This window comes from Rhinichthys klamathensis, unplaced genomic scaffold (assembly GCF_029890125.1).
Source record: "Rhinichthys klamathensis goyatoka isolate OS25496 unplaced genomic scaffold, OSU_Roscu_1.1 h1tg000387l_1, whole genome shotgun sequence".
NCBI classification, from domain to species: domain Eukaryota; kingdom Metazoa; phylum Chordata; class Actinopteri; order Cypriniformes; family Leuciscidae; genus Rhinichthys; species Rhinichthys klamathensis.
In genome coordinates this window covers 1,993,669-2,006,500 of record NW_026606891.1, presented here as the reverse complement: position 1 = coordinate 2,006,500, position 12,832 = coordinate 1,993,669, and the positions used below count along the sequence as shown (strand labels likewise).

The 12,832-nt window shown below is 38.2% G+C and overlaps 1 protein-coding gene across 1 annotated transcript in view; it reads left to right on the top strand.

Annotated features, from left to right (window-relative positions):
• pacrg (PARK2 co-regulated) overlaps positions 1-12,832 on the top strand; it is a 124,321-nt gene that overhangs the window by 20,680 nt on the left and 90,809 nt on the right. The window contains exon 2 of the mRNA XM_056234044.1: positions 8,618-8,752. Within this exon, the coding sequence (XP_056090019.1) occupies positions 8,618-8,752 (135 nt within the window). The remainder of the gene's footprint in view (positions 1-8,617; positions 8,753-12,832) is intronic.

The window sequence follows — 12,832 nt, the reverse complement described above, 5'->3', positions numbered from 1 at the left end:
TCGTGGTCTTTTATTGCCTCTAATTTAAGGATAGTTGTTCCTCTAACGAACGAATTGTTTGCATTTTCTGAAGACGCGTAGTTTCGACAGTAAGTACAGTGCATGGACTTGTCGTCGGGAAGGTAGGCTAACCATTCCCTCGTTTTCCCTTCGTCATCAATGCGCCACTTGTTCGAAAAGTACCTTCTCTTTTTCTTTACTTCGCCCTCAACAGTTTACATTCATAGCTACTGCTGACTACTGCTCAGATATATGTGTCACGGTCCGTTCAGTGCCGTGACACACGGACTAGCACTGTGTCTGTGACACACAGTGACACAGCGCTGAAAACCAATCAAATGAGTTACTCGACAAAAGTACATCATTGTTACTTAGCAACAGCATTCTTTGACAAAAGCTGTCCAATCCGTTACAAGGAATGTTTTAAGTAGTAAACAATAAAAATATGTTTTACAATCCACCCGCCACTGTGGCTGGTATACAAGGCAAAGTCACCCACCACTTTGAAAAAGTATCCGCCATTGGCTGGTGGCGGGTGCTAATTTCCCACCCTGTTAGGGGCCGTTTACACAAAACAGTTTTCAACAAAAAACTGAAATTTTTTTTGTGTGTGTTTTGGCCGTTAATTTACACGACAACGGCGTTTTGGTGGCTTGAAAACGCAAACTTTTGAAAACCTCTTATCATCTCCGTGTAAAGTTAAACTACAAAAATCTAATCTGTGAAAACGGTTACGTCATGCACACGCGTAGGCTATTACGTGTTTAGTCCATAGGCTGCAAATGAAAGGATACAGATATTAACAGTAAGAAATAGGGGGGAGGTGGAGGGCATAGGGACATCATCACAGTGGTTATAAGGCCTACACAAATCAACACAATAGACTATAACATTTTGTCATCATGAAAATAGGTTCCTTACAACAGACTCAAGGATGATACATGTTTTCGAAGCCTTTGTGTTCAAAGGTTTTGACATTTTCTTAAAGGAAGTAAAACGGGCATAGGCGTAATTTGCGGGTGGGATGGGTGGGACATGTCCCCACCACTTTTTGTAACATCTCGGGGCACGGATGTATCTAATACAAAACAAACCCCATCTCTAGTTGATTAGCAATCTTAAATAAGAGGTGATCTCGCGCTGGGATGTGTTGTTTTTGAAATTATGCTGAGTGCTCGTTGCCGCTGTTATCAGTGGCACAACAGTGTCTCCCCCCCATTAATTATAAATAATGTAATTTGTGTCTATAGGCATATGCGTTCAGCTCGAGTGCACTGTAGTAAAAGATTGCGTATGTGCGCAGGCGCGTAGTCTTTCTTTACAAAGTGACATCGCCAACTACTTGTCTAACATGCATATACACAGCATAATACAGCGTTATTAGTCATTTTCGCGGATCCGTGTGAACGGGGATCGTTTTGATAACTCATCTGTACAAAGAAAAAATGTTTCCGTTTTTAGCACATCGTTGTCGTGTAAACGTACCCTAAAATTCATACACGCATAATAAAATTGTCATGATCACACCAGGCTCTCCTTCCCTCACTCTACCTTCAAACTCACTGAAGTACTAATCATGCACACCTGACACTCATCAGCCCTCATCACCAGTAGCCTACTAAGAGCACAATACCCACAGTCATCGTCTGATTTCATCTTAGGGTACGTTAACACAACAACGATATGCTTAAAACGGAGAAGTTCCACGTACAGACGACACCATTGTTAAAACAATCCCAATTCATGCGAAAAAGACTAAAAACGCTGTATTATAATGCCAGGCCATTAGATGGCGATGAAACGTAAAACATGACGTCATCGTCTTCAGAGATTCGCGTTTTTGTTGTTTACATGGAGACTATTTTCAAAAAAGTTTGCGTTTTCAAGCACCCAAGAAAGCCTTCGTCGTGTAAATGAATGGCCAAAACGCATACAAAGTTTTATGTTTTTAGTTGAAAACGGTGTCGTATAAACAGCCCCTTATACTACAGACTCTCTAACCATGATACCTGTTAGATGTTCATGTTATACCTTACAAGCGTTAGCTCAATCAGGTTGTCATCCAGTTGTCCATTGTGTCTTCGTCTGATCCCTTGTGTGTATGCTCTGGAAATCTGTAAGACAAGCCCATTGTTAGTATCAAGCCATACTGCAATTCATGTATCTCTCTATTGATCATATTACCAGTTGAAAGACAGTGTTTCCTGCTGATTAACTAATAATAAACCTACCTGTTTTATCTTATCTATCTCTAAGCCACCATTTTGTCTAAGCCTGTGCTGATGAAACTTGTGTATGCTTATAGACAATATTGTGGTGGCTGTCAAGCTTGAAAGCAATGGGATGTTGTCTAAGTGTCTGTCAGCCAAAAGACATCTCTGCTTAAGATGACTAATGTTATGAGCTTATTGTGATTATGAATGCAGCTGTAGCTTGATAATCTCATGGTGTTAAGAACATTTTCTTCCAAAGGAACTAGAAGCATAACTGGAAACATGAACCATTACAAAGTACAGTAGGCTAGATGCTGGCAGCATACCATGGGTCTCAAAGTCTGCCTCCTATAATGCAGCAACAATCTGAACAGCTGCTAACCAAGAGTCAAAATCTCTCAGCTTTCACACATCTGGATGTATACACTACACACTCTTAAATGTGTCCAGTTGCCTTTGTAGATTGCAGAGAGTGTGCTGATGGAACATGTCCGATGTTCATGGCCATGGGTGTTATTCTTTGGAGTGCTGTTAAATTGGTTTGCACGGGGCTGAATAGATGCAGGCTGATTACTGGTCATGGCAGTAAATGCAAAGCCTGGCAAGACTGATCAATGTGCTTGATTCATTGAGCTGGCTCAGCAAAAATCAGCACTGGTGACCAGATGCGTGTGTGTGATGCAAAGAGCTACAAGACGTTCTCTATTCACATACCAGCACTGCTTTTAGAGTGTGAAACACTAGGCCTATGTCCTCTAATTCATTTACCCCTGGTTTCTCAAACAAGGCTTAAAGGGATTGTTCACCCAAAAATTAAAATTAGCCCATGATTTACTCACCCTCAAGTCATCCTAGGTGTATATGACATTCTTCTTTCAGACGGATACAATCTGAGTTATATTTACAAATGTCCTGGCTCTTCCAAGCTTTATAATGACAGTGATTCATCGAGTTCATCAAAGTGCATCCACCCATGATAAAAGTGCTCCACACGGCTCAATAAAGGCCTTCTGAAGTGAAGCGATGCGTTCGTGTAAGAAAAATATCCAAAATAAAACTTTATCGACTAAAATAACTAGCTTCCGGCAGACGGCCTACGCAAGTTGACTTACGCTAAAAGAGTAAGTCGCTTCACTTCAGAAGGCCTTTATTTACCCCCACGAAATTCGATTTCGATTCGATTCAATATTGATTATTTTTGATATCAGGTAGAATACATGGCAAATTTTCTCAAGGAAAACAAATCTCTTAACTAATGCTGTAAACTATGGGAGTCAGTTGTAGCCTACTAGACTTCATTTGCCTACTATAATATTGAAGGTAAAAATTAAATGATTTGTATACCAACACTTAAATTACACTTTTATTTATTTTTATAATAATAAAGTTATATGAAATATAAACATTTAAATGGTGGCTGTCATAAAAACTTGCCAGATTTATTCAAACATGCATTAAATATTGAAGAACATAAAAAATTATAATGAATATGTAATATGGTGCATATATTTAACAAAATGCTCCTCTCTAGAGTTAATTTTTCTAGCTGACTAACGAGTTTATGGTCACTGTTACATGACATTGTTTACAAGCTGTTTTACTGACATCTTTCCACTGTTGAAACACTGATTGAGCGATTCCATGTGTCATGATACGGATTTCGATAAGTTGTACTCTATCTTTTAACACACTTTCAGATGCTCATTCATGTTTATTTCGTTATGGTCGCAGTCTGGGACAATGGGAAGAGAAGATCATATGCGCTGCTGGTTCTCTTGAGCTCAGAGTGATGTCACGTCAAAACGATATTTATGTTTTTGAAAGTAAATGGACGTAATTTGAAATCTGAGACTTTGTTTCATATCAATAATAACAAAGCACAAAGATTATTGCAATTTATTGGATGGGATGCACGCTACAATGTTCCATTCATTCATCAACTGAAAACAGGATGACTAGTCTATTCGATTCTTGGGATTTAAGAATCGATATCATATATTATATCGATATATAAAAATGAGAATCGATTAAAATTTTACCCAGCCATAATAGATAAATATTTAGCCATTTTTACTCCCTGATTTGAAATGTCTGGGGCAATATTATCACTTAACATTTTTGCCTTGAACGCTTGTAAGTCTCTCATGCCGGTGGTAAGTGGACAGAAAATACTCTCTTTGATACAAATTGGAATGACAGATTTTTAAAATGCAAATTTTTATCTCTTTTCCAACAGCACATTGCTCATCCAGGTTTAGATTAAAACTATTAAACTCTAAACAACAACATCATTTTCAGCAAACTTTTGTGCCGTAACTGAGTGAATGTGATGCTTATAGGATTATAAGATTATGGAGGAGAGTTTTACTGAGAAAGCTGAAAAATGCAAATGAGGGTTGTCAAAGGAGAATTTTTATTTATTTTATTTTTATATTTATTTTACTCTGCTTTGTTGTATTTGTGTTTTTGTAGAGCTGTGGAAATGTTTGTGATCTTTATGCACTTTATGATCAGGCTGATATATTAAGGCTGAAAGCTGGTTGCCTTCTTGTACAGTAGCCTATGTTGCCCCATTGAGTTGCCAGTCCAAATGCATTTCGGTTTTGTGCAAGAGTAGAGCTACAGTCTAAAGAAAATAAGCATTAAGTAACCATTTTCAACCTTTTAACTCTGACTCTTTTTCATAATTGAAATCATGTTTGTTTCATCCCTTGTTGTCTTTTGTTCTCCGCAGTGAGCGTTGGCGTTATTGCCTGCATGTTGTCATTTTTCCTCAGAATCAGGAGTGACTCAGTTGAGCTCTGTCTCCTCACAGGGGCAACACACTGACTAGAATTCAGCAGGCTACCAGCGGGGAGGAATGTTAAATCAAGCTCTAAACACGACTTTAGGCTCCAGTTTCCCTGATGGCAAAGATTTACATTTATCTTATTTGCTTATTTCGTATTCTACCCAGAGAAGGAAATCTCAAAATGTCAGATTTTGCTTACACAAACTTGATAATAGATGAGCTAAAAGTGATTAACAAATTGCTGTATTAATTGCAACAAACAGTTAACAAACAACAAATGTAAATGTATTAGATTTTTATAGGCTATTCAAAAGTTTGGGGTGGGTATGAGAAGTCTCTTTAGCTCGCCTTGACTGCATTTATTTTATAAAAAACAGTAATAACAATTAGGCCTATATTGTGGAATATAAATTTTATGTAAAATGTAATTAATTCCTCAAAGTTGTATTTCCAGCATCATGCACCAGTCTTTAGTGTCACATGATCCTTCAGGAATCGTTCTAATATGCTGATTTGGTGCTCAAGAACAATTTATTATCATTATCAATATTGAAAACAGTTGTGCTGCTTAATATTTTTGTGGAAACCGTGATACATTTTTTAAGGATTCTTTGATGAATAGAAAGTTCAAATGACCTGCACTTATTTGAAATCAAAATCTTTTGTAACATTATAGGCCTACATGTATTTACTGTCACTTTTAATCAATTAAACACGTCATTGCTGAATAAAAGTATTTATTTCTTTTTTAAAAATCATACTGACCCCAAACTTTTGAACGGTTGTGTATGTTTAGCATGTCACAGAAGAAAGTCGAAAGCAGACGTCCTATCCGAACAAACCAGACAGTGATATTTCAGAGTTTTATCACCATCACAGAAGGCTATTTATTTAAAATCTCACACTTGCAGTGTAAACGTTATATAATGTCTGTCTGTCTTGTATAAATTGGATCATTATTTAGGAAAGTTGTAAAATAAGATTAAAGCCTCTATGGTTTTATGGACATTAACACCATATCAAACAGCTGACACTCATATTTCCCCATTTGCTTCTACAATGAATACTCATTCCAGATTACACAGACAAGTTTGGTGCTGGGTGACTTTTCTGGGGACCTTCCGTTTAGATTGTGTGTGTGTGTGTGTGTGTGTGTGTGTGTGTGTGTATGACTGCATGTGTATTAGTGGGTGGATCGGTGAGTATGTGTGTGAAGTGTGGAGGTGAATGCTCCATGAATAAAGGGAGGTAATTTAGTTGCCTGCAGCAGTTGTGTGCATTCTGACCTTATCAGAGCAGCCTCTGTTTTTTCTGCTAAACCTAGTGAGTCACCAGCCACACACACACACACATTATAAGAAATTGAATGATATTGTCAGGGGAATGTGTCCTATGAGAGAAGTAGGGCGAGAGAGAGCAGTGGAAATGTTAATGCGGGTTTCACCTGCCCAAGCGGAGAGCTGCAGCCACTCACCAAGCATCCATCAGATGCTCTCAGAAGCAGTTTAGGCGCCCAGAGAGAGCTAGAGAGATGTGGCCTCAGCTTGGGCAGGTGATTGATCACCTTCGCGGAATTACACCTTCTCCAATGCGAAGTCAGCCCGAGGATTAATGAGCTGCTCTCTCTCCCTGAGGTAGAGCGGTTTTCAGTGATTGAAACACAGCTTTCATAGAAAGAGATGGCTGAGGACTCACAACTCACTTCCCAGATGAGTGTGTGTGTGTGTGTTCTCAGTTCAACGGCAGATAGAATGGACTGTGCTGTCATCATCTTCCTTCACTTACAGGAATTGCTCACTTGACCCTTACTGTGTGGAGAACATTTACTTCCTGCCTGGTCATCACAGGCTGAATGACATCTGTTAAAATTCTGCTGCCATCTAAATAAATTATTTTAATTGAGTAGGGAGTCTCATGGATTAGATTGAATCTTCTCACAGGCATTGGTGCAGCTATATATTCATTTTCTGATTTTTTTTCTCCAATGAAATAGTTTGTCCAATAATGAATATTCTGTTATTTTTATTCAGTCTTCTAAAAATTTGTTGAAAATTTTGACATCTGCCCTAATTATTTTTGGAGCATTCCTGCATGGGGAATGAAAAAAGAGACACGTTTCTTTAGAATATCATGTGTGAGATGCTGCAAAAGAAGCGAGATGTGGGACACAAGCGCAATGGTCAAACATGGGTAGTCATATTTACTGTTGATCACTGAATTTTCACAGCTGAAATCCAGTCATTTCTATAGAAATCCATGCAATCTCGAAGCGTTCATGAAAGTTCCTGAGAGAAGTACAGTAAATTAATCGTTATCTGATCTCTTCAATTAATCACTTGATTAAATTAGCAAAGAATAGTCTAAAGGGCCAATCACACAGAACAAGGTTTTGCTTTATGCAAGATATTTACATAGAAAAAACTCAGGGGGCATTTTAGGGAGCATTCACCGTCCTGTGTGAATGCCCCCTAAAGGTGCGGTAAGTTACTGTCGTTTGCTAAATTTTTGCTGGAGAAATCCAGTCATTTAAATTAGAGTTCCTTTAATCTGGGATTTTGCATAAGCAAGTCACTGAAAAAACATCAACAATTGAAATAGAAACAATTTTCACAATAATTACAAAGAAACGGCAAGTACCACATTAAATTAAAAGTGACATTTTGAAGTAAAAAGAAAAGTATTTTCTTGTAAAACATACTCCAATAATCTTTAGAGATATATGAAGCACAGCTCACAATAACAGAGTCTACACTTTTGACAATTGACATTTTTTGCTTGAGAAAGTTTTTGCTTGCCAAAATTTCCTTAAATGATTTGTTCACGAACTGGACTTTTTTGGTTTGTTTTCAAGTTCAACTCACTGATTCAATGAGCTCAACCAGCTAATGGTTAAATAGCCTAGCTGGCGTTTGTAATTCATGTTTACAGCAAGAATATATCAATCACAAATTCAGGATAGTAGGTCCAACTCCTATTTTTCATTCAGACAACTCGATTCCCTCCTGCAAAAGTTTGTTTGTGGCCACAGAGATATGCATGAATGTGCCAAGAGCATGATTCTCATATAAACACATTAGCATATTTGCATTGTTAACCATTAGCTTAATGCATTCATTTAAATTTGAACAACCATTGCAATTAAGCAAAACAGCACCAGTGTGTGACTTGCTGCATGATTTTATTCAGATGAAGTCAGAGTTTAACGCCAAGGCCTGGAGCAAAGCCCCGGGCTGCCACATTCTCACTGCAGGGGCCTTCATGAGTTCAACTGTGTTCCTGAATAAACATCTCTTATTTCATTTTCTTTAGCTTGTCACGTACTCAGTATCCCGTATGTTGTGGCGAATGCATCAGTTTATTTATGCTGCTAATACATACTTTGTGTGATCTGTCAGATTGTATTTTATGAGGGAGGCATCGTGAATAATTTATGGTTTGTTGTGTGTGGCTATAAAACAGATAAATGCTTCCTCAGACATCAGAATGAAAGCAGATTTACATTGAGATGAAAGAGGATCAAACGCATTTCATTTTCTGTGATGGTTTTTTAGGACTGCCATTCCCTCTGATGACACGGTATCTGACAGGCTTTCTCTCTCTGTGTGTTCTATAGGTGGTGGGCCCTCCGGCTGCAGGGGCTTTCAGAGAGAGGCCAGCTAAACCCACGGCCTTCCGTAAGTTCTACGAGCGTGGAGACTTCCCCATCGCCCTGGAACATGATTCTAAAGGCAACCGCATTGCATGGAAGGTAGATAAAACATGACTTGTGCTTCTGTTGTCTTTCTAGTATGTTGTGTATCTCTATTCAGATATTCAGACACACTTCTAAAATTCACACATTAAACAACCTGTGGATGATTTCTTCTTTTAGATGCCACTTTCTTGAATGATTCAATTACATTTGACTTGAATATCACTTTTCTCAATATTGTACTAAAGCATCAAACAGTCAAATATGACTAGTGCTCCTTTTTACTACATGAACTGAACTTGCTTTGACTCATTTACCTTGAGACACAATTATGAGATGATCCTCTCTATGAGAACATTTCCTTTTTTTTCCTGATATTTTGTTGGACCACATGCCCTTGATTTTGTAGAAGTAAAATATGAATAAGCAGTTTTGTGAAAATATTTTTTTAGCACATGACAATGAAAGATTGATTTCTTTTCACTAATTAAATTAGTCATCACAGAAGACGTGTTTTCAAGTCATAACACTTTATGTATGAATTGCATTTTAAAGGTGCAATAGGTGATTCTCTACAGAATTTTTTTTGTTATGCTGGTTGAAAATCTCATCATATCCTCAGGGGCGCAACTACCCAGTGTCAGAGGGGTATGCAGCAACAATTTTTGCGCCCCCCAAAAAATAAAATAAAAATAAGTGTGCCATGTAATACGTGAGTAGGAACGAGTGAGAGCTAACAGATAAAATAAGTGCTAAATTGTCATTTATTAATACAATTAAACTATAGCTACTCCACCGTGATGAACCCCAAAGAAACTATAAGCTCCATTGGAACAGCAATACCAGTGTTTCTCACAGGATTTTAGGTAAAACTGTGGTAGGTGGACCTCTGTTTCTCTAGGGGGGTTCGGGGGCATGCCCCCCGGTAAGATAATTTTGTGTTCTTTAATGTTAAATTCAGCAGTCTGGTGCACTTTGAGAGTTCAAAATTAAAAGCTCCAACCCATATTCAGGGTGCAAATTAAACAAAGAAAAATTCAAACCTCTTTTAGTTAGTGTCTGTCTACATTACACTACTACATAATAATAGTTGTAATATTAATCCCATGATAGTAATCGCCATATATTGTAAAACAAATGCACTGAAAAACTTTTGTACTAATTTCTATATTGAAAGATATAAGCACATGATGACATGTTTCATGGGCCGGTGTGTCAGAAAAACACTAACGCTGACTTTTTTTTGACCAATGCATTACACCGGCACTAACCCAGCGCCGCCAATTAAGCAAAAAACAAATGGGCCGCCGATGTACGAGTTTTATGGGCCGTTAAGACAAAAAAAAAAGAAAAAAAGTATGAGATGTATTGGGCGAAAAAGCACGTCGGTCGGCCCACCGGGAATCTCCCGGTAGTCCCGATGGCCACAGAGGTACAGATAGCCTGCATGCCTGGATGTCACACTTTATTTCCTACCTGTTGGCTTTCAGCATGCACTTATTTAGCTGCTGTCGCATCAATTGACATGCCATCTCCTTTTCCCTCTTTCTTTTTCTATTTTTAGCCCCCCAGCATTTTGTTTTATCTGTCTTTTTCGATGGATACTCACTAGGCCACTCGTACCTGCTCGCTCAGGTACCGCCCGCACGCGATATTACCCCCCCCCCCTTCTCCATGAGGGCGCCTACTCTAGCCTGTTAGTATTTTTTACAGTCTATGGTTAGTCCTCTAAAATTTTATATAACATTGAAGAAATGCAGAAATGATTTAGAAACGCACAACAGCAGCTACATATATAAAATACAATATATATATCTTTTTTAAAATTGAATTTAAATTAAAAAAAAAAATTTACCATCGCTTTGGCGCCCCCGATGGTGCTGCGCCCCTATGCGCCGCATATAGCGCATACCCACTTTTTGCGCCACTGCATATCCTGATAGCAATCACTACGTTAAGCGGTCTAAATGTATTTTTATAAATATATATCGTCTGTGGAAGGCACAGAACCATAAAATGTTTGTTCAATCACTGCATTCGGTCCGAATGAAATGATAGCATGTGTTCCCTGTCAGTCAACGTGTGTTTACATACCACTGCGCTGCCTGTTCATGCAGACATCATTTGTCATCAGCGCGTTTCACGTACGTTGTGCAGACAGAGCAAGAATGGCAGGCAAACAACCTAAATTTCCTTCTGAACCGACAACAAGTGGCAGGTATCTACATTTCATGTTTGACAGTACAGTTTTATGTACGGCTGACAATGCCCTATGCAGATAATTCAGTGAGATTCGACTGTGTTGCCGCTATGTCCTGAAATCCCATATGACTGAAGCTGAAATGCAGTGCATTCTTTCCTCTGTCAACTTCTGAACTGGAGTCATTTCACAATCACGTACTTATGTATGCAAGCAAGCGCTTCTGTTTCTCCCTTCACTGTACTGTAAAGTTTTCTCAACAGTGAATGACACGTGATGTAGTCCAATAACGTTGTCTCTGGTGGTTTCACTTCTGGTCTGTGCACGTTCATGTGTTTTGGAGGAGGCGTGGCTTTGGACAGCGATTTGCAGGGAGGGTGGGATCATATGTTTTCAATGCTAGCAGGCTAAAGTTAGCATTTCCCAGATCACCTATCGCACCTTTAATATACACTACTGTTAAAAAGTCTAGGGTAAGTACTATTTTTAAAAATTCTTTCATTCAGCAAGGATGCATAAAATTGATCAAAAGTAATAGTAAATGCATTGTAATTTAGCAAAAGATCACTGAAAAAAATGTATCATGGTTTCCACAAAAATGGTAAGCAGCACAACTGTTTATGATAACATTTATAATTATAAGAAATGTTATTTGAGCACTAATCAGCGTATTAGAATGATTTCTGAAGGATCATGTGTCACTGAAGACTGGATTAATGATGCTGGAAATACAGCTTTGCCATCACAGGAAGAAATTATATTTTAAAATAGACAATTTTGAATTGTAATAATTAGTGCTGTCAAATCTAAATCTAACATAAATGTATTTGTTTACATACTATATGTGTGTGTACTGTGTTGTTATATTTATATGTATTTTACATGTGTGTGCATGGTGTGTTAGACATATACGTACACATACCCACACAAAACAAAAACTTTTATGTTAGATGTGATTAATCAATTGTACAGCACTAGTAATAATATTTCAATACTTTTTTTTTCATCCATTAAGTGCATGGCAAGTATTTTTCAAAAGCATAAAAAAATCGAACTGACCCTAAACTTTTGAACCATCCCCATCTTGATAGGAAAACAAACGTGAAAGAGCTCTGATCAATCAGAGGGATGTTCATTGTCCTCACTGTACTGCAGTCTTACAGCTTGTGGCTGGTTGACCTAATAGTGGACTGTTACTAGTCTGTGTATGCCCGCAGGTTAGACATTGTGTTTATTTCATGAAGGTCGGCAGTAGTGTAATCAGTGTTAACCTGCTGTGTTCGCTCAAATTCAGAGCGATCAGAACAGCCCCTGACAAGTACAACTTACAAAAAAACAGACGTTCACCTCTCTCTCCTTCATGAGTATTTCTCCTTTTCCAGGTTGAAAAACTCAAAGCCTCGGCATGAATTATTTAAAGCAAATTTCGAAATGAATTTTCCCACGTTTTGAAAAAAGAATGTCTCTTTTTCTTTGTGTTGTTATGAAATTGCTGGGAGCCGACAGGAAGTGGTGTATGAAATTGTAGCTGTCACATCTAATGCATCTGTAATGCTTATTGATTTTCTTTCTCATGCTGCCGTTGATTTGATTCTGCTTTTCACACGCAGTATTTACACGCCTTAGCTCCATAAATATAAAAGCATATCCATGAGTAAAATCATGCCCCCATCGACCCCTGTTGAAAAAGGGGTAACCGGTCACCTAGAGGTCATGCTGAGGCTGAGAGCATTTGTAAGTGTTTCATTAGGTTTAGGTTAGTGTAAGTGGTAGCAGCACATGTGCGTATGAAAGGCTGGTTTATTACGTGAAGTGTTAGCACAGAGGAACCCTTGGGGCAATAGTTCAAGATGAGGTGACCAGATCAATCTGTCTAAAATAGAGGGAGAGAAAGCAGTAATAGAGTCTTGTTTTCGTCTAGCTGGTTTAATCATGTG